Genomic DNA, 20,636 nt, shown 5'->3' with positions numbered 1-20,636 from the left:
GAACTGTGCCGACGGTAGCAACTGAAGACTCAGGAAAGGCTGCTGGAAAGAAGGCAAAGTCCTACCTTGGACCCTAAGTTTGATTTTATACAGGGTCCCCAGCCAAACTACCCTTAAGGATGCCCTCCAGCAAGCCGTCACATCTGACAGCGATTTCCTAAGATGTCATTCTTGCCTCTGAATGCAAATGATGCTTGACAATGGCGAGGACCCCTCCTAACTGGGCCACTGGCTTTCCCTCTGCTCCCTCGAGCTGGACCAGAGTGGGTTCCCAAAATGCTTACTGACACATCTGAAACCCAGATCCACCAGGTTAACACTCCAGATACAATCCCTTTGAGTCCAGCAGCACATGCCAACCAAGTCCCAAATCAGTTTATTAACCAAAAGGTAAACAGATGATGGAGAGGCAGAAAGACAAGCATGTCAGCAGCTAAAAGCATTACCCGGCAGTCCACCAGGAAACAGATTTAAGACATTTAAAGTGGCATTAAATAAATGAAGCTATGTTTTATCTACTTGTAACTTCCATTGTCTTTTATAAAAGGAATATATATATATATTACATTGCAGTATATAAATCTAGACTCTACATATACAGTATAAATACACAAGGCGAGCACATGGGCATAACTTGTAAGTCTTGGTCGCTGCACTCTAAACCAGGCTGACCATCCTACATTTTTTTTTTTTTTTGACCTTCAAGCCAAGAAATTCAGGCTGAGGATACATTTCCCTCAGTCTCCATGATGTCTAGCACCCTGGCCATCCCTCCTCCAAGCACAGAAGCACAAATCAGACATGCCTTGCAAATAGGAAAAAAAAAAAAAGCTTTTCAACTAGTTGAAACCAGTCAGTCTTTACAATGTACAGTCTGACCTAGGAAGACCTACAGGAAATCTGAGGCCTCCCTGGCTCATTCTCATTCTTTGGTCCAAGGGCACAAATCTCTAGATTTTCCCTGGTGTTTCTTGAAGAGTTCATATGACTATTTACAGAACATGAGTCACACATAACCTTTGGGAGCTGTCTTTCTTTACAGGACAGGGGGGTGGGGAGTGGGGGGGGGTTGGGGAGTGTTGGGGGGGTGGTGAAGAAAAGAAAGAAAAAGCTCTACATTACAATCTGCACTTCTTATTTGGGTCTGTTCTTTATTTTTGGAATAAAAACTGGTATTTTGAGAATTTTTTTTTCTTAAAAAGGACAACATTCTGAAAGTGCTTCTTATACATGTCAACATCCCACATATTATGGCTTTATAGCTCAAACCCCAGCACAGCTCAGATTTGGAAGGGAGAGGACGATGGAGATACTGGAGACAAAAGTGTCACAAACACTGACACTGGGATACAGTGTGGGAACCTGAAAGGGCAAGTTACTGACTCCATCTGGAAGAATGTGTGTACCTCGCTAGAAATGGTCTGGATAGTACGCAAAGCCCCATCTCTGTCCCCATGACTAGGCACAGGAAGGCTGTAGAAGTTAGTAAAAACAGGACACTACTCTCAGCTGGGAACATCTGCAGGGGGCTATTCACAGAACGACGGCTGTTGAGAAATCTTTCACAGGTCTCAAAATGATCAGACATAGTCAACCGCAGTAGGAATTTCTACACCTGAGGAACAAATTGCACGTTAATACATAGAGGTACTACGATCCAGATGGCAGAACACTGCAGACGCATAGTTTCACATGCAGAAGGCAATCAGAAAGAAACAGTGAAGCAGTGGCATTCTGAGACAGATCAGAGTCCAAGTGAGTCAGCATCATTCTGAGCTTTCTTTTCTGGCTGATACGTTACCAAAGAACATGGCTACGTGTGCAAGAAATGCTTGTGATATGTTCTTTAGGGGGTGGGAGACACACGATGCCGTTACCAGAAATCAAAATGGGCTTGCACTGCCTCCAGAGGCGTCATGATGGCTGGGTCAGTGGCTCAGAGGGGCCTCCGAAGCTGCTCCTTGCCCTCCCTGGGGTAGCCGATGCATTGGCCAATGCAAGCAGAGGTCAAAGCCACTGGCTCATCCAAACCCTGTCTGACGTGGCCTTTCATTCAGCCTGTGGCAGTTCCCACCTCTGCAGTGGTTCTTTTCTGGTGGCACTTGATTGAGAAAGTAATCCTCTCCCTTTATAAAAACAGTTTGGACTTCTTATAATACTGGCACAAAGGACAGTCTGTAATCCTCGGGTTGATTCCATTTACTTGGGAGGTGTGAGACGAGGTGCTCAGTTCCTTGTTTCCCTGTAAAAAGTGACCTCGACTTCCCAGGCCATTGTGCAAATTTGTTTTCCCGTAGTCCAGAATATCCCATAAGTCCCTCATATTTATATATATACACACACATACCACATATGTGTACATACATATAGATTTATAAATGCAGATAATTTTGCATTTCAATCTCAGGTCAAAGAGAATCAGTGAATCCGTCATCCTTTCTGTGTCAAGCTCATCTCCGATTTCCCCACGATGCCCATCGTAGTGCCCTGCACACCAGAGTTGCTCAACAAACCTCAGTCCACTTCACCAATGACCCTCTAACACTGAGTGGTAGCTGTGATCACGATGGCCTATTCTCAGCCCCACCCTGCCCTTGGCAAGTGAGGAGCCTGGGTCTCTGCCTTCAGAGGGTGATTTTGCTGTGTCTGTTGCTCCAGCAGCCCCGTTTAGCTGTCCTGGGCAACGTCAGGCTGGTCCGGCTACGCAGTTTTACTTGCTCTTCCACAGAGTTCTTTTTGCGTAAGATGAAGTCAAAGTTCACTTGGCTGTTCATGGCATAGAAGACATTTGCCGAGTCTGGGATCACAAGTTCTAAAAAAAAAAAATGAGAGAGATGAGGGAAGAGAAGGTGGTCAGCTTGTGCAGGTCAGCCCAGTGCTGACCATGGCAGATGGAAATTTTGCCCAGATTCATGGCTGGAATTATAGCCATTTGTTCCTAGAATGTGAGCAGAGCTGGATAATGACCATCACTCAGTCACACCAAATTGGTTTCAACCATTTCCCAATCCCAATTTAAAACATTTAAGTGTGAATTCAATCTTGGAAATTCAAGCTGTGAACAAAATGCTCAAATGTGGGATGTTTTAGCTGGAGGGACGTAGAATAGGAAACGGAAGCCTGGAGGAGTTAAGAGACATTCCTGTGTGCACAGCTAGTCAATGGCAGGACTAGCAGCAGAGCCCGGGGTTTCCAGCCTTCCGTGGTTCATTTTCTACCCAATATGAAATTTTTCTCAGAGACTAAGTGAATCCGATGACATGGAGAAAAAGGCAGAAAATCTACAGCACTTTCCAGAAATCTTTACTTGGGTCTTCAGAACATTTTTAAATTAATCCCAAACCAAGTCAGTATTTTATACCATTTGACAGCTTGCTTCATTAAGGGCTTGCATTTTAATGTTAAAGGGAAACCAGACAAGATAGGCTATATCTGTTAAAACTTAAACAACTGTCTATTTCAATGAGTCCCAACTAGATAACTGTAATTTCTGAACAAGGACTGTTTCAAGTATAATATGAAGTTATCGAGCAAAGTGATTTAAATTCATCTTTACTTTAAAAAGGAAGGTATACACTCTTTAGCACTCAGGGGTAAGGGATATCTTTAAAAATCAAGAGGGAATTAAAGAGGTAAAGTGTGCAAAACCAGCTTTGTAGCAGTGGAGTAAGGGAGGCAGCCAGGCGAGGTCTGTGATTGCAGAACTGGAGTAAGTCAAACGAACGTTAACGTCAAACACGGAGATTCCACCGCTAAGACGGATGCGATCAGGTTCCAAGGGACTCTGCTACATTTTGCACAAGTGTTCCATAAAGGATAATTCCCTGAAAGTGTCCCCAGTCTCTTGCCCACATATTCCTGAGGTCAGTAACAACTTACCTCACAGCTATATATATATATATCTGTACTGTATCTCTTTCGGGTACATTATTTCCTGTCACCATCTCCCCATGATGCATGAGGGGCCAGTAGGGTACTGTCTCCATTTAACTAATTACAGACCAAGGCCCAGAGAGGTCAGGCCGCCCACCCGCCACCACCCAGTGCTGAATGCAGCCAGGCCCCAGCTGTGCTTCGGGACTCCTGGATCTTCAGACCCACCAGGTCTCACCTTGCATTGGCTTGGGGGCGATGTGGGTGGTAAAACCCAAGAGACCACTTTGTAGGCTTAGGTTTTTAACAGTAACTACACTAAAAGATATAACTGAGAAAGGTTTGCCCTACAACCTTGGGCTCAGCTGGATAAATGAGAAAACTTCCAAGAGACAGTGGGAAAACAGTTTTTTCTGAGGCTGTGGCTTTTCATTGCTTGGAAAAGGTTATTATTCGAATTTGGCCCACTCTTGTCTGGGCCCGAGATGACAGCCCTGGGTGATTTTTTGGGTAAATGGGGTACGAGTAGCTGCTCCCTTTGCGAATCCCCACCTTGTGAAGTTTCTTTCTTTTCCTTTACAGGGGGAATGCTTGTTGGGGAACAGTCCCACAACGAGACACCTGCGTTGGTCAGTGTGTTGGGTCAGTCAGCAAACAGGGTTGGCCTCAGTCAACATACTGGCTGTTCCTTCTGCACTTGGAAAGCAGACTTATTCTGGTCGAGTCACTTTCTCGGATGTGCCGTGGCATAGACAAGTCACCTACCAGCTTGCCTCCTCCTCTCAACAAAGAAAGAAAGAAAGAAAGTGAAGTCGCTCAGTCGTGTCCGACTCTTTGCGACCCCATGGACTGTAGCCTACCAGGCTCCTCTGTCCATGGGATTTTCCAGGCAAGAGTACTGGAGTGGGTTGCCGTTTCCTTCTCCAGGGGATCTTCCTGACCCAGGGATCGAACCCAGGGCTCTCACACTGTAGGCAGACACTTTACCGTCTGAGCCACCAGGGAAGCCCTCTCAACAAAGACAACCCCAATGCAAATTAACAAACTGATACATTCAGGGGGATTATCTGCCCAGAGTTTCCATGAAGGAGATTTCTTTAATTAATGGATTCTTCGGCAAACTGCTGCATTTCATATTCACGGGTTCTTTGCTTCAATAAGCGTTAGGTCAAGAACCTTCTACACTCCTGGCATCAGAAGCTTTTGCTACTTGAAGATCAAGTGAGTAAAGAGCAACTGAAGGCTGAATTCTCATAAATGGTTAACTGAAACAATGAGAAGTCATTGCAGCAACTGCTACATTTCAGGTTCACATACAACCTGGACACGCATTATTGGGTAACGGAGGTAGATGGCCACTGGCAAAGACCAGACAGGCTCCACCTACCCCCACCCCACACAGGGAGGGAAGTCTTCCTACAAGAATGCTTGACAAGAAATTTACAGAGAATGGGCGGGAGGCATGCTTAGCAAAACTGCAGAAAAAACAAGGTTTGTTTGGGGGCTGGCCTGAGAGAATTAACAAGTGAGGTGACGGCATGGTTCCCCACACAACTCCACTCTTGGGCAATTCAAAACCCCCACTTGGAAAAGAGAGGATATAGGTATACATATAGCTGATCATTTTGCTGTAGAGCAGAAACTAGCACAACATTGTAAAGCAACTCTACTCCAATGACAATTAACAAAAAATTAATTATATAAGTAAGTAAATAAAAATACCCACCCCCCCCAACTTGGTTCCATTTAAAACAGGCACTGTACCCACGTAGAGTCGTCTCACACGGGGGCGACCTGGTTTGAAGAGGACACGTGCCTACCTTTGTCCTCCGAGATGACCTGCACTAGCTCGTACTCCTCGGCCGGGTCCGAGTCCAGATTGTGCTTCAACATCGCCCTCTGGATCACGGCAGGAGTTTTATCCTGGCTCGTCAACTGGAAAGCCAAATGAAAGGGTGTGTAAAGCATTTAACTCTGTGTTTCCTGGAAGAGTTTTCCTGACCTGCTTCTTCTTGCTGTCTTGTGCCTTCCCAGGAGAAACGGCCCAGCGAAATGAGCAAGGCCCACGAGCCAGCCCTCCTGGATTCCAGTCCCGGCTCTACCCTCAGAAGACAGGTCATCAACTCTTTCCATCAGCTCCTCTCGCAGAGCCACAGTGTCTTCCCCCACTCAAACAGGAGAGACAGCCCGGGGTGCCTTGCCACTTCCAGTGGAGGTTCCAATGGAAGAATGTGTATGAGGGGATTGTGGGGAATGCACAGCGTTTTCAGTCCTGTGCCAAGCTTACCCTCACCTGTGGAGCACCGGGGACAACCTGTGGGTTAGAAATGGCCACGGTTCCACACACTGACCGTTGCAAAAAGCACAAGTGACCCCACAACCCGGGGAGCCCACCTCTAGATATTTACCGGCGGAATGAGTGTATCCTCAAAAGGCCTTCTGTACAAACTGTCACAGCAGATTTGGTCATGACAGCCCCAAACTGAAAACATCTTGCATCTCCATCGACAGGAGAACAGGGGAGGATAAAGATAGTGCTGTGTGTTCATGACAGAGCATGACGTAAGCGCTAAAGGGAACTGAAACACGCAACGTGATGAATCCCACAAAGCACACGCTACAACGTGATGAATCCCACACCCATCACGGACAGCCGGAGGAAGGAGACACGGAAGACAACATGCCACGGGAGGCTGTTCGCACCAAACAGGCCAAGCTAACCTGTGGGGTCAGAAGGCTAACTTTAGCTAAACTCATATTCAGCTAAGCTTAAAGTAGGATTGGAGGGGCATAAGGGAATTCGGGAATGAAGAAGGGATGAGTGGATGAAAAATGTTAGAGAGAAATAGCTTGCAGTGGTGGTTACATATATATATATAACCATATATATATATAACCATATATATACATTATATAGTGGTTACACAGATAAACACATATATATGACAGCTACATATATATAGGTATATGGTGGTTACATACATATATATATAAACATATATATACACACACATATGGTAGTTAAATAAATATATATATATTATACTTATAAAAATCCAAAGACTAGAACACTTCAGATCTATGTAATTGTATGTAAACTTTGCTTCAATTAAAAATTAGCTTCTGAGTGTTTACAAACAATAAATCTAACATTTTTCCAAAGTACAAGTAAAAGCTCCTTTCAGCCCAAGTCTCCCCTTCATCTCTGCCCATCAGTCAGCTGTTTCCAGGGTGCTCAGAGAAACAGGAGAAGGGAGAGCTGACTTTCGTATTATTCCTTGGCTGATTTCTTTACATTTGAAAGAAAGCAAGAGAAAACACAGATTTTTCTTACTTAGAAATAAAAGCTGCTCTCCCCAGGAGGCACGAGGAGAGAGAGCCAAAAAGAGAAGAAGTCTGATTTCCTCCAAGAAACTGTCATTGTGAGGCCGAGATGTTGGGCCCATGAGCCCCTCTCTGGTCTGGAGAAGCAGCTGTATTTGTGATACAATAAATAACGGGCATTACAATGGGGTCCCTGTAAGTGACAAAGACCCTGCTCAAGTGTGTATCACCAAAACATCTGGCACATCCTTATTAAAGAATCTGCCTGCAATGCAGGAGCCCTTGGTTCAATCCCTGGGCCTGGAGGAAGCCCTGGAGAAGGGAATGGCGACCTGCTCCAGTATTCTTGCCTAGAGAATTCCATGGACAGAGGAGCCTGGTGGGCTACAGTCCATGGGGTCTCAAAGCATCAGACATGACTGAGCAACTAACACTTTTATTTTTCACTTTCATGGTTAATGTTAGGTTCAGCTGTCAACTTTGAACCTACTTAAAGAGAAAGCCAGGCTACCCTTTATTTTCTTTATCTTAAACCTCCTCAGGTGTGTCCATAGGGATGGGATGGCCAAAGGCTTTCCTTGAGGGTTTGTTACTTTGTATCATAAAAGCTACAGGAGAACAGATCATCACAGATAGCACTGAGTTCAGCCCTATGCTGATATACTAAACCAGCAGTGTCCCGTAGATACATACTATAGGAGCCTCATTTGTAATTTTAAATATCTAGTGGCTACATTTGAATTTTTTTCAAAAGGGGAATTAATTTTAATATTTTATTTAACCCAACATACCCAAAATATTATATCAGCATATAATCAATACGAAATTGTTAATAAGATATTTTACATCCTCATTCCTTTTTTTTGTACCAAGTCTTCAAAATCTGGGTGCATTTCACACTCATAGCATATCTCAATTTGGCCTCTGCCCATTTCAAACCCTCACCTGCCAAACATGGCTGGTGGTTACAGTACTGAATGGTGCCTGGATGTCTCCTTCGCACACCTTATATAGGAACTCAAAACATTCCCTGTGCCCTTCCCTGAGGTTAGTTTTCTAATGCCCCAAGCCAGGCCTGTTTTTGAAAGATCAGATCCCTTGCAGGATGCAGGATGCAGTATATCTGATTTCTCTGGCTCAACAGGGTGTTTGAGAGACTCATCCACGTTGACTGTGTCCAGGTGTTCAGTTCTCAGCTCCTTTCAGTGCCGAGACACTGTGGTTACACAGCTGGCACTTAGTTCCCTGGATGGCATGTGAGAGAAGCCATGTGAATAAACTACCCTGAAAATACAACAGTAACGCCGATGACCTTGGCTGCCTGGCGGCTCCCCTTCCGCCCCCACACTCCTTTATCAGCCCCTCTGTCACCACCATGCGGGTTCCGTCTCAGCTTTCCCTCCTCCCCTGCAAGACCACGTCCACCCCGTGGGGCTGGACGACCCCTAGTGTTCGACCCAGCACCGGCCTTGCACCAACCTGTGTTTCTGACCATGTACCAGGAAGGCCGCGCCATCTGGATGTCCTGCAGTGACCTCCAGTGTAAGTGCTCCCAGACCTCCTCCTCCAGCAGTTATATGGCACTTGACGGGACCACCACCATCCAGCTACCTTAATCCTTCCTCTTCCACTCCCCCACAAAAGGAACCAAAAAGTTGATAACTTAATGGATAGATCCTAAAATTCTAACTTACAAAAACTTTCAAAAATCTGTATCATCTCCAGCCACATGACCATCGTTCAAACCCTTATCACCTTCTACGTGGAATATGATAGCAGCTTCTAATTTGCTCCCTCATCTCTAATCTGCCCGCCTGTGTTCCAGCACGAGGTCTCCACAATGCCAGTTACTTCTCTAAAGAGCAAATCTGACTGCTACATAAAAGCCTTTGATAAGACTCGACTGCCTGCAGGATTAACGCAAATGCCTTCGTGGGGCCCGGAGGCCCTGGGAAAATCTGATCGCACCTCTATTAGAATATTCAATATGTTTTGAAAAATGCTTTACAATCTCCTTTTTGATTATAAATTCCTCAAAGACAGCAATGTATCATTCGTCTCCCTACTCCCAAAGCCTGGTCCCGTGACAGGTACTCAACTAATGGTCATGAAACATTTTGTTGATTCAGTGAATGCTTTAGTAAGGTTTTTCTTTACATGTTCACAGACAGTGCCTCCAGACCATTTACGTCATATTCAGAGCTGAGCTTGTAAGTAGTCAGTGAGTCCTCAAAGAAGGCAAGTGATGAAGCTGGGGAGAGACACGGGAGTCGGTGTGATTGATTCTACTACAGGGAGTCGGTGTAATTCTACTACAGGGAATCGGTGTGATCCTACGACAGGGAGTCGGTGTGATTCTACTACAGGGAGTCTGCTTTTCTTTCATTTGAATGATAGTATTGTATCAGTTTCAGGAGTAGAGAGTCTGCTTGTCAATACATGATGCCCTTTAAGATAAGGAGTCTGCTCTCGTAATAAACACACCACACCTTACATACCCAAGGTTAATACCAGGAGAGGCATGGTTTGTGATCCAAAAAGACCGCCATTATTTAAAACACATTTTAGGGACTTTGCTCAAAAACACACACTTTTTACAAGAAGCTCAAAAAGGCCAGTCTCACTTTTTTGTAAGCATAGTTCCTCGTGGACACAAACAATACGTCCAGCTTGATCATCCGCTTATACTGTATGTGACTCCAAGTGACTAGAGGAGAAAACTGCTACCACCAAGGACATTGCTGAGGATGCATGGCAATCCAGTTAGACATGTGGACACGTAAGTCCCTGGGAAGACTTCCAACGAGCTGTGCAGCAGTTGCGTCCTCCCTGGGATACATTTAGGTAGTCACCCCAATTGAGAGTTTTGAAGAAGGTGACAATGACTTGGATGAATAAGGCTTAGCAACTTTTAAGACATAAAAAATTGTATCTTATACACACTGCTGATATGCACATTTTTATATAAATATGTTATTAGTCTATATAAGCCAAGATGTGGAAGCAACCTGGCCACTGACAGAGGAATGGATAAGGAAGATGTGGTACATATATACAATGTATACATTAAAAAGAATGAAACAATGCCATTTGTAGCAACATCGATGGGCCTAGAGAGTGTCATGCTGAGTGAAGCAAGTCAAACAAAGAGAAATATCATATGATATCCCTTATATGCAGAATCTAAAAAGAAATGATACAAATGATCTTATTTACAAAACAGACTCACAGACTTAGAGAAGGAACTTATGGTTACTAGTGGGGGAGGGTGGGGGAAAGGGATAGTTAGGGAGTTTGGGAGGAACATGTACACACCGCTGTATGTCAAATGGATAACCAACAAGGACCTACTGTACAGCACATAGAACTCTGCTCAGTATTCTGTAACAACCTAAATGGGAAAGGAATTTGAAAAAGAATAGATACATGTGTATGTATAACTGAATCGTCGCTTTGCTGTCCACCTGAAACTGTTACAACATTGTTAACTGGCTATATGCTTCGATATAAAATACAAAGTTTAAAGAACATGCTATTAGCCTATATCCAGGGAGACTCTGGCATTGATTCAGTGGCACATGTCCATTTGGCACGAATGCACGTGCGCACGCTGACATGGCAGGTGAGTACCCGGGGCGGTGGTCTGAGAGCCTTACCATGATGCTCTTGTACATGTTGCCATTATTGTCCTCTATGCTGATGCGGATTATGCAGGTGTCTTCGTTCTGCTGGTTGTAAACGGGCGGCAGCACTGTCGAGGTAATGGATGTCACAGAGACAGAGCGCTTGTGGATTTTCGGGTTGTTGTTGCAGGACGGAGGGGAGGAGAGGGGGTTCATCAAGGATGACATCCCTGAGGAAGTTGTGTCCATGGAGTGGATGGAGGAACAGGAGGAGGAGGACTCGGAGAGCTGGAAGAGTAAACACACCCCAAAAGGAAACCAAACTGTTAGAACCTTGGCCAACAGTGCGCTAAGTTGCAAAGCAGAGGTCAATGTCGAGACTAATAAACTTCAGTTATTTGCTCTACAACAGCCCATAGCACACGTGCGTCTCATCTCTGATGGAAGCACTACCATGGCAGAGGCCTGTCAATGATTCAGAAACCAGGGCACAATCACTCTGCATCTGGGGAGCGAAGGAGGTCCTCTCATTTCCTGAGAAGCTTTTAACTGCTCTGAAGGAGGTTAACCAGCAGATGGCAGCAGATACCAGAAACTACAGGCAACATAGACTCCCAAAGGAAGCTGGAAGATAACAGAGCAGGAGGAAAGCCCCATCGCCTGCCTGGAGCAAGAAGAATATTTGACCTGCCCACAGAGATCATTTCTACTGTGATTCTGCTTCATCACTGGCTTTCAAAGCAGGAGAGAAATGGCTTGTATTTTTAGACGTTTCTAAGATAAGGACCACAGATTATCCAGCTCTGCATGGAACATTAGCCCTGGAAAGGGCCCTGGAGATCGCCTGGTCCCACTCTCTTTCTGCTGCTGAGGAACCTGAGGCCACAGGTGTTGACAGCACCATTAGGACATGGCTCAAGTTTCCTGGCTCCCACGGGCAGGTTCACGTAGCAAGGGCATAACCGAGGCCCCGTCCACAGTCCATGATAAGGTGGTGAAGGAACACAGTACGCCAGACTCAGGGATGCTCAGCACTGAGGTCTGTGATGAGATTTCGGGTATCTTATCTCAAGAATAAAATTCAGGGCATTATAAATATGAGAGAAATTGATTCAGAGAAACAGAGTAACTTGCCTGAGGGAACACAGCCTACCCTTAACCACATTTGTTTCTAGAACCAACTGTACACATTTTCATGTTGCATATCAAGAATAATTAAGGAATGATATACTAGAGTTAATGTGTTTTTCTGCTTCATGACAGAGTTCTTATATGTGCAACATCAATTACCAAAGAAAGAGGATGTCCCCAACTCATTAGGTGGTGTTCCCCCCCAATAAAAAAAATCACTAATTGAATCATTTAAAATATCAATTCTTATTATAGAAAATTACAAATTATTTCTCAATGAGTTAAGCTAAAGTATACCACATTAATCCAATAAGATAATCTGGAGGTCATTTAAAAAATAGAAAACTTACTAATTTCTTTTACACCAACCTACCCTCCCATGGAAACAAAGTACAGAAATTTAGTTTTCTGATTATCTGGCCTCCAAGTAAAATGAAGTCTACTCTATTTTATTTCCTATGAACTTTTTCCTATTGCATAACGTATATTAAATTCAACTGCATCATTAGTTTAATTAGAGCCAGTCAGCTGATGTGACAACTCTGGTATGCAGAAGTCTAACTGAAGCTCTATCATAATATGGCTTACTTTTTTTCCCTTAGCTTCCCAAGTGAATTACCTTAGTGGCTCAATTCAAGGACTAACTGGTGGTGAATAATTTAACAGCCTGACTTTGCTTGCAGGTGTACCACACAGTAGCGAAGAGGGTCCGTTTTCCAATTACTGGTTCAGTTCTTCCCCCTTCCCTTTCCTCCATGTGAATTTTTTTTCCTTTGTTAGATTTTTCATGATTTTAAAGATATTTATATTCAAGATACAGCCTTGAAGATGCCTGGGTTATATCACCATTAAACAGACCACCTCATGAGCCCAAATTCTTCCTGGGAATCTAAGTAATGTGGAGCAAATGTGAAGCAAATGTTTAGGAATCATAATCAGGGGAACCAAGAAAAAAGGAATGCAAATTACACTTTACAAAAGAGCAACCTCACAGCTAGCCAAAGGGAAAGGCAGGGTGTGGAGGGCTGCCGGACCTCAGGGTAGGGAGGAGCCACGGAGGTCTCCGGGGCCAGCCGAGCCCTGAGCAGAACTGAGGCCTTTCCCGTTAACACCCTGGGGTTCTGCAGCCCAGCAATTACTTGGCATCCAATTCAATTACTCATTTTTAAACCTAGAGAAATCTGTGACTCTGAGAAAGGTTCAGCCAAAGAATTAAAATTCATGACTTGTGCAAGAAATTATAAAGAGCCAGCGTGTAAGGGAGGAGACAAAAAGAACACGGCAAGGGGGGTGCACAGGACACACGCCGGGCTTCTGCACAGTTTCAAAGGGATGACCAGGACCTGTGGGTACGTCCACGGCACCAACAGATGTCCTTCCTGCACAGGGAGAAATCCCACAGCAATGGGGGCAATAGCTGTCACTGCTGCACAACGTCCATCATCCAAGTCCATCGGAAACGGAGCCTACAAAGCCCGAGAACCTGCCACAAGGTGAGTGATGACGCTTCACCCCAGATTTCTGACAGATTCAGTGCTGAATGTCAAATCATGAAGAATGATTCCATCCCTGGTTAGGGAGACATGCCTGAGAGAACAGCCAGTCCGTGGGTGTTCGCAGAGCTTTCCTTCAATATTTGGAGCATTAAAGATGTGTCTCCAGGTTTTAAAACAGGAAGGTGAGAAATCCCACTGGGGCAGCATCTGAGTCATCTCAGGCCTAATAAGCCCTTCCTGGATTGACTACTTCAGTGACAAGGTCATCTGAGGGCTTCCAGTTTGCTGCTGGTGCTTGTACCATAGTGTGAAGCAGCGCACACGCCCCCTTACGGAATGGCAAATCTAACCAAAATGAAGAGACTGCGACCAACACTCCACCTCACTGGCCTCAGCAAAAGCTAAGGGGCCAGTAGACACTTACACAGCAAGTCTAGCCAGGCAAGATCCTCTCCCAAAGGGTGCAAGTTCTAGTCACGTCAAAGCTGACATCTCTCATCCAATCTCCTTGATCAACAGACTGAAGCAGGTGTGTATAGGAGATGCACGTGGACTTTTTGTTTTCTTTTCACTGATTTCTACAGCCACAGACATGAAGACTCTCCCTGAGAACTCCTTTATCACCTCTCATCACTCTCCCTTTTGGGGGCCACGGCAGATTGTATCCTTGTTAACCATTCCTCACCCTCCCCTGCTTCCATGCCCTGTGACTCCACACTTCCTCCCACTGGAAGTGGAGTATAGTTCCCCACCTCATTTATTTATGTGGGATTGGGCCACACAACTTTGCTCTGGAAAATAAATTGGTAGATAGAGCCCGTGCAGAGGCTTGTTAGGCACATGCAATGCCCTGTTGCTCATCCAATTTAGCACGCTAAGAGCAGGCCCTGGGTGACTCCAAAAACCACAAGAGGCAGGTAGAGAAGACCTGGACCAAATCATGACCAAGCCCAAGCCAAACCAACCAACCTGCAAACGCAGGACAGAGAACAAATGGCTGTTGCTTGAGGGCACCGAGTCTGGAGTGGCTTTCTCCGCAGCATTACATGGGATACGCGTGGCTGAGACCAGGTATGACACCAAGAAACTGACACGTTCTGGCTCTTGACTTTTCGCTCCTTCGAAGACAATTCTCCATCTCCCAAATAAAGGGTAGCTCACGTTACAAGTCACAGTCCTTCAGCTGCCTCTGGATGTGAGTGTGGAATGATGTTTCAAAGGCTCGATGAAGGAACCAACAGCCTTATCACTTCTGGACACTTTCTATAATAAGGGACGAGTCCCTGGACTGAACTCTGCTTATAACACCTGGTTCAAAATATGACTTGCAAAATCCTCTAGCGAGATCAACCAGAAAACAGACATTCCTCATGTGGCAAACGCTAGATCAGATGGCCGCATCGGGAATTATGGAAAAGGGTTAAGGATGTACCTTTTTTTGAGGCTCGTCGGGTGTGTCCATTGGAGTGATGGAGCCTTCCTCCACCTCTGAGTGGTTGGACTCGCAGGATGACACGCTGACGGAGTCCATGCTCTCACCAGAGCTCCCGCTGGTAGCGGACTTGGGCTGCTCTTTGGTGGGGGCGCTACTGGTGACAATGTCCGACCCCAGAAACAGTCTGCAGAAAGCATAATGCCAGGCGTTCAGGCTCGTAAAAATCTGGAATCCATGATTAAGCAAGTATTTTGTGTTAATAAGTCCTTGATGTCTTCTCAGTTTTGTGTGCCCTGTCATTATTAGGAAAAGATTTTTTACCCAGTTTCTAATAGATTGCAGTAAACATCTTGTCCCAATAGGTTATTTCTAACCTCAAAGGAGACACATTGCCTAGCTGGAGGAAGGACCTTATTAATCTGAGGTCTTCCTGGGTCAATGGTTCTCCATTTTTTGAGAGTTCCTGGACCACTTTGGCAGGATCAAAGTACTGTGGCCATACTCCTATCACTTCCCACCATAAAATGAAGTCCAAGAGGCTAAAAAAGAAGGCTGGCCCTGTGCTGGACAAGAAACCAAGCAGGAAGATTTCTTCTCCAACAATCCCATGAACTACAATAACCTAAACCCCTTCATCATTAAACAACTAGATGAGAAGCATTACAAATTCTTCTCAAAGTTGGGCTTACAAGACAGTAAGGAAAATCCCTGCAGGCTAGAAACAAAAAGGGAACTGAAAACCAGAATATGCAAGCTAACTCTGCAGCTGCTCTGGATGGGGAGTGGGAGGTGCCAACCTTGGCAAACTCCGCACATGGGTTCTGACACATACACAGGGTCCAAAGATGAGGGCTTCTGTTTATGTAAGGTAGAGAGTTAGTACTGACATCCTTTATACAGAGCCAGGATCCTCAATGGGCTATCTATACCCTTAGTAAAAAGATGGGCTAAAAAAAAAAATCTTCCTACCCAGGAAAATTTATCTGTTGGCCTGAGCTTAGGTAGGAGAAAAATCTCTCCCCTAAATCATATGTGATTTTAGCCAGCACCTCATTCAGATTTGCTACTTAGCTAATCTAAGAACTAGGAACTCTCCAGCCAGTGATCCTTCTGAAGAAACTAGCATTTAAAAAAAAAAAAAAAAAAAACACCTTTCTGAAGGAATATATCTTCAACTTAGGTTTCAGAGAATTCCCTGATAAAGATGAACTCACAATATACACACAAGAAAATAACCTATCCAAAGAGAGAAGCATAACAAACAGGAAGTCTAGACGATCTTTTTTTTTTGGTCTCGAGGCATGTGGGATCCTAGCTCCTTGACCAGGGATCAAACCCACACCCCATGCATTGGAAGGTGAAGTCTTAAGCACTGAACCACCAGGGAAGTCCCAAAACAGCAAGTCTAGACTCCTGAGAACTTTAGATGATAAAAACCGTCAGAAACAAACTAATAATTCATTCATTCAATCATTTGAGTGTCTACCACGAGTCAAGCTATAAAACAAATACATTGAAAAACATCAAAAACATATGAGAAGAAGCTGAAACAGTGGTTAAGAGCAAGGCACTCTGACAAAAAGGTAGTGATTTAAATCTAAAAACTCAGTGGAAGGATTAACCAAACACTGAAAAGAAAAACTGCCAACTAGATGACAGGTCTGAAGAAAATCCTCAGAGATCAGCATCAAAATACAAAGACATGAATAACAAAAGCGGTTAAAAGACACAGAGAATGGAAGGAATGCCTGCAATGTCTGTAAGGAGAGTCCCAGAAGAAGACAAATGATGGAATGGAAAAGACACCGTATCTGAAGGGTCTGAAGAGATTCCAGAACTAATGGACCACAGGAATCCTCAGATCCAGGAAGAACAACCTGAATAGGATCAGTAAGACGAAATCCTCCCTTAACCTGCACAGCGGTGTATTAAAGACAAAAGAGATTCTTAAAAGCAACAGGGCACGGGGCATAATACACAAAAACAAAAATTAAACACACACCAGACATCTCAAGAGCAACAACAGAGGTCAGAAGATATGGAATAATAGCTTGAAATTCTAAACCATATGACTCCAAGAGTGAGGGCAAAACAAAGACTTTTTCAGACAATGACTATTTACCATTAATCAACAACAGGAAGGAAGGCATAAGATGCAAGAAGGAATGGCATGTAAAGAAACGAGCAAATGGGTCCAAACCCAAATAAGCACTGACTATGTCAGGAAGGTCTCCTGGAGAAGGGAATGGCTACCCACTCCAGTATTCTTGCCTGGGAAATCCCATGGACAGAGGAGCCTGTTGGGCTACAGTCCATGCGGTCACAAAGAGTTGGACACTACTGAGCGACTAACATATTCTATGGAAAATAACAAGAGTAGAAACAATGAGGATAGGCTTGATTTTTTTATTAAATAATTTAAGGAATTAGAAGCTTAAATTCCAAGACCTAAAAAGCGTATCTTTGCTCTGTCTCAACTCCATCCCACCATCTCTTGACCCATTTTTCATGTCGCTTCCTTTCTTGGACCTCCAAGCACTAGTGGGGCTTTGTGGGGGGAAGCGCGAAACTCCTGGCCAACGCAGACTGTGTCAGTGAAAGGACCAGACACAGGTATACACCTTCAGAAGGGAAGAACAAATGTGTTAATCAAATGATAATCCTTGCTTCCTTGAACTTGTCTCCCTAGCCGTCATTAGATTCACTAGTCTAAGGTCTATCAGAGTTTAATGTCTATGGGCTCAACTTCAAGACAGACTAGGTTCTCTTAAGACTCTTCCATAAAATTTGCCACATTCAAAGCACAGGGTCTTATTATACTGATGGCTCTCTTCCTTCCCTTCCTTCCCCCTCACTCTTTCCTCCTTTTCTTCTTTCCTTCCCTCATCTTCTCCTCTCCTCCACTTCTTACTTCCTATTTCCTATGTCCTTCTCCTCTTCCCCCAGAAGGTATTTCTCCACTAGACAGACAGTTAAAGGATCCCCTGGCTCTAGAGTCAAATCTTGGATTTGAGCCCAGATCCGACAATAATTGGCATACTATTCACCCTGTCTGTGCCTTATTTTCCCAGTTTATAAAACTGGTTATCAGGACTTCCCTGGCAGTCCAGTGGTTAAGACGCCATGCTCCCAATGCAGTGGGTGCAGGTTCCATCCCTGGTTAGGGAACTAAAATTCTACATGCTTCGTGGCACCGCCAAAAAGAAACTGGCATAATAGTAGAACCTAGTAGGTTATTTTCGGAGAAGGCAATGGCACCCCACTCCAGTACTCTTGCCTGGAAAATCCCATGGACGGAGGAGCCTGGTAGGCTGCAGTCCATGAGGCCGCTAACAGTTGGGCACGACTGAGCAACTTCACTTTGACTTTTCACTTTCATGCATTGGAGAAGGAAATGGCAACCCACTCCAATGTTCTTGCCTGGGGAATCCCAGGGACAGGGGAGCCTGGTGGGCTGCCGTCTATGGAGTTGCACAGAGTCGGACACGACTGAAGCGACTTAGCAGCAGCAGCAGTAGGTTATTTTATGCATCAGATGAGAAATACATACACTGTTCTCATAACAGTGTTGGCACATGACTCAATCTGTTCATTCAATAAATATGTATTGTTCACCTACTATGTATGGGACACCAATTTCCGAGGTTAACAATGAACCAAAAACAGATATAAACTTCTGCCGTCAGAGTTTGCCTTCCATTTAATAAACAGATACATCCAAATACGGCATGTCAACTGGAGGTAAATGCAGTGGAGAAATTCAAAGTGGGTGAGGGTGAGAGAAGGTGCCAAGGGCAGGTAACATGGACAGGTTACAGTTTTATATAAAGTGGTTAGGGAAGGCTCATTTCAACAAAGATGTGGAGTAAGTGAGGGACTGAGCCATTTGGCTATCTGGGGAACAGTGTTCTAAGCAGAAGAAACAGCAAATGAAAATGAGTGTGCTTAGTGAGCTCAGGGCAGCATGGGGGCAGGGGGGCTGCAGTGCACAGAGAGGGGGAAGGTGAGGACAGGCAGGGGCAAGACACGTGGACAGGGTTGGGATGACACTTTAGGTCCTGAAGGGGCTTGAGAGCCACTGTGAAGACTTTGGATTGTGATGAGAGGGAGACAGGTGTTGTTAAGTTAGCTACACCTGGCCCTGAGCTGGACAAACAGCCATGAACACAACGGATAAGGTTCCTGCTCTCAGTGGCTTACATTCCACTGGAGGAGACAACGGGCATGGCTGGGAGTGATCAGGGCAGATGGCAACATTAGACAAGATGCTCTCTAAGGAGGTAATGCTTGTGCCAACATCTGAAGGAGCGAGTCTGGAGAGAACGTGTGTCAGGTCACGGGGACATCTAGTGCAAATACCTGGTGCGTCTAGTGTGCACGGAGCCTGGGGAGGTTAAATGAGGGCTGGGGGATGAGCAGGGCTGGATCGTGGTGAACAAGGGGGATTCCAGACAGAGAAAGGTGGCAAGAAGACTGGGGAAGATCACGCTGGGCCTAGTGAAACAGGATAAGGAATTCGGGTGCTACCTTAAAACAAGACCAGTCGACATTTTACAGCAAGGAAGTGATACAATCCGGGATACATTTGAACACACTGCCAGACTCCTGGGTGGAAAATAGAACTGTTGGAGCAAGGGTGGGGCCAGAAGTCAGTAAGGATCTTGCAGGAGTGTGGTCCAGGCAGGGGATGATGGTGGTCCAGGTCAGAGAGAACAGTGGGGAAGAATGGATCTAGGAAATGTACTGAAGTCGGGACGGACAGGTTAACGATTTAACAAATGAGTGAATGGGCTCAGGGGAACTTTGTTGAATACCCTCCCCCTCTCCCACTCTGATGGGACCCTCTTGGGCCCCAGGACCCCAGGGTGGCACTCACAGGCTGAGCCTCTTCACCATGCTCTTCCGAGGCTTGGGCGATGTGGCGCTGGCATCAGCAGCCGCTTCGATCTCACAGGAGAGGGCGTAGCTGGGGAGAGAGGGGAGCCTGTGAGGACAGAGCTTGGGAAGTGAACAGATTTAAATCCACACGATTCACTGGCTTCCTTTGAGAGGAAGGCTCTGACTGTTCAAAGTCAAGATATGGACTATGTTGTTCTATGACAAAGGTCAGAGGGTACTGACTTAACAACCAGATTTTACAAATTGACATATATGCCTCCTCCCATCAAACCCCCACTGGTATATAGGTTGAGACTGTTTAGTTCTGCATGACTCAAAACACATGGATTTGCTGGTTCTGGCTGTATCAAAGCTGACTCCTTTTGTTTCCCTGATTGTTTTCAGCCTATGGTTGGGCCAGGGAAAGAATCATTTCTCCTCCTATTACTTCTCCCATTACCAGCTACCTCCCATTACTTTGTGTGTCTGTGTGAGTATGCCCACACACGTGTGTGTGTGTGTATATATATACTCAACTTACTGTTTATCTACAGGAAATGAAAGAGACATTTGTAAATGATCTAATCTTCAATAAATAGACATAGGTAGTTATATTATTGATAAAAATATATAAATATCATTTCTAATTGCCAAAACATCCCAAATTAAAAATACTCCAGATTCAGACATCTATATTCCAGGCAGATATAACTTCCATAAGCACAAGAAGAATGTAGGTCTGCCTTGAAATGTCTCTTATGAAAGCTTGTAGCTTTAGTTAGGAGATGTACTTGGTTCTAGGTAGGTGAAGAAGCGTGCATGCATGCTAAATCACTTCAGTCATGTCCAACTCTTGCAACCCTATGGACCATAGTC

General features: G+C 44.9%; 1 protein-coding gene across 7 annotated transcripts in view; it reads right to left on the bottom strand.

Annotated features, from left to right (window-relative positions):
* Positions 1–359: 359 nt before the first annotated feature.
* Positions 360–20,636, bottom strand: part of RGL1 (ral guanine nucleotide dissociation stimulator like 1) — a 277,517-nt gene continuing 257,240 nt past the window's right edge. For 5 of the 7 annotated variants that reach the window (XM_005217294.4, XM_059875401.1, XM_024976239.2 and 2 more), the window contains 5 exons: positions 19,759–19,848; positions 14,880–15,066; positions 10,854–11,108; positions 5,694–5,808; positions 360–2,812 (listed from right to left, as the gene is read on the bottom strand). In XM_005217294.4, the coding sequence (XP_005217351.1) occupies positions 2,625–2,812; positions 5,694–5,808; positions 10,854–11,108; positions 14,880–15,066; positions 19,759–19,848 (835 nt within the window). In that variant the 3' untranslated portion in view covers positions 360–2,624. The other 2 variants (NM_001205895.3, XM_059875402.1) reach the window with 2 other exon arrangements.

The sequence above is a fragment of the Bos taurus genome, chromosome 16 (genome assembly GCF_002263795.3).
Source record: "Bos taurus isolate L1 Dominette 01449 registration number 42190680 breed Hereford chromosome 16, ARS-UCD2.0, whole genome shotgun sequence".
NCBI classification, from domain to species: Eukaryota; Metazoa; Chordata; class Mammalia; order Artiodactyla; family Bovidae; genus Bos; species Bos taurus.
This window is presented reverse-complemented; position numbering and strand designations above follow the sequence as displayed.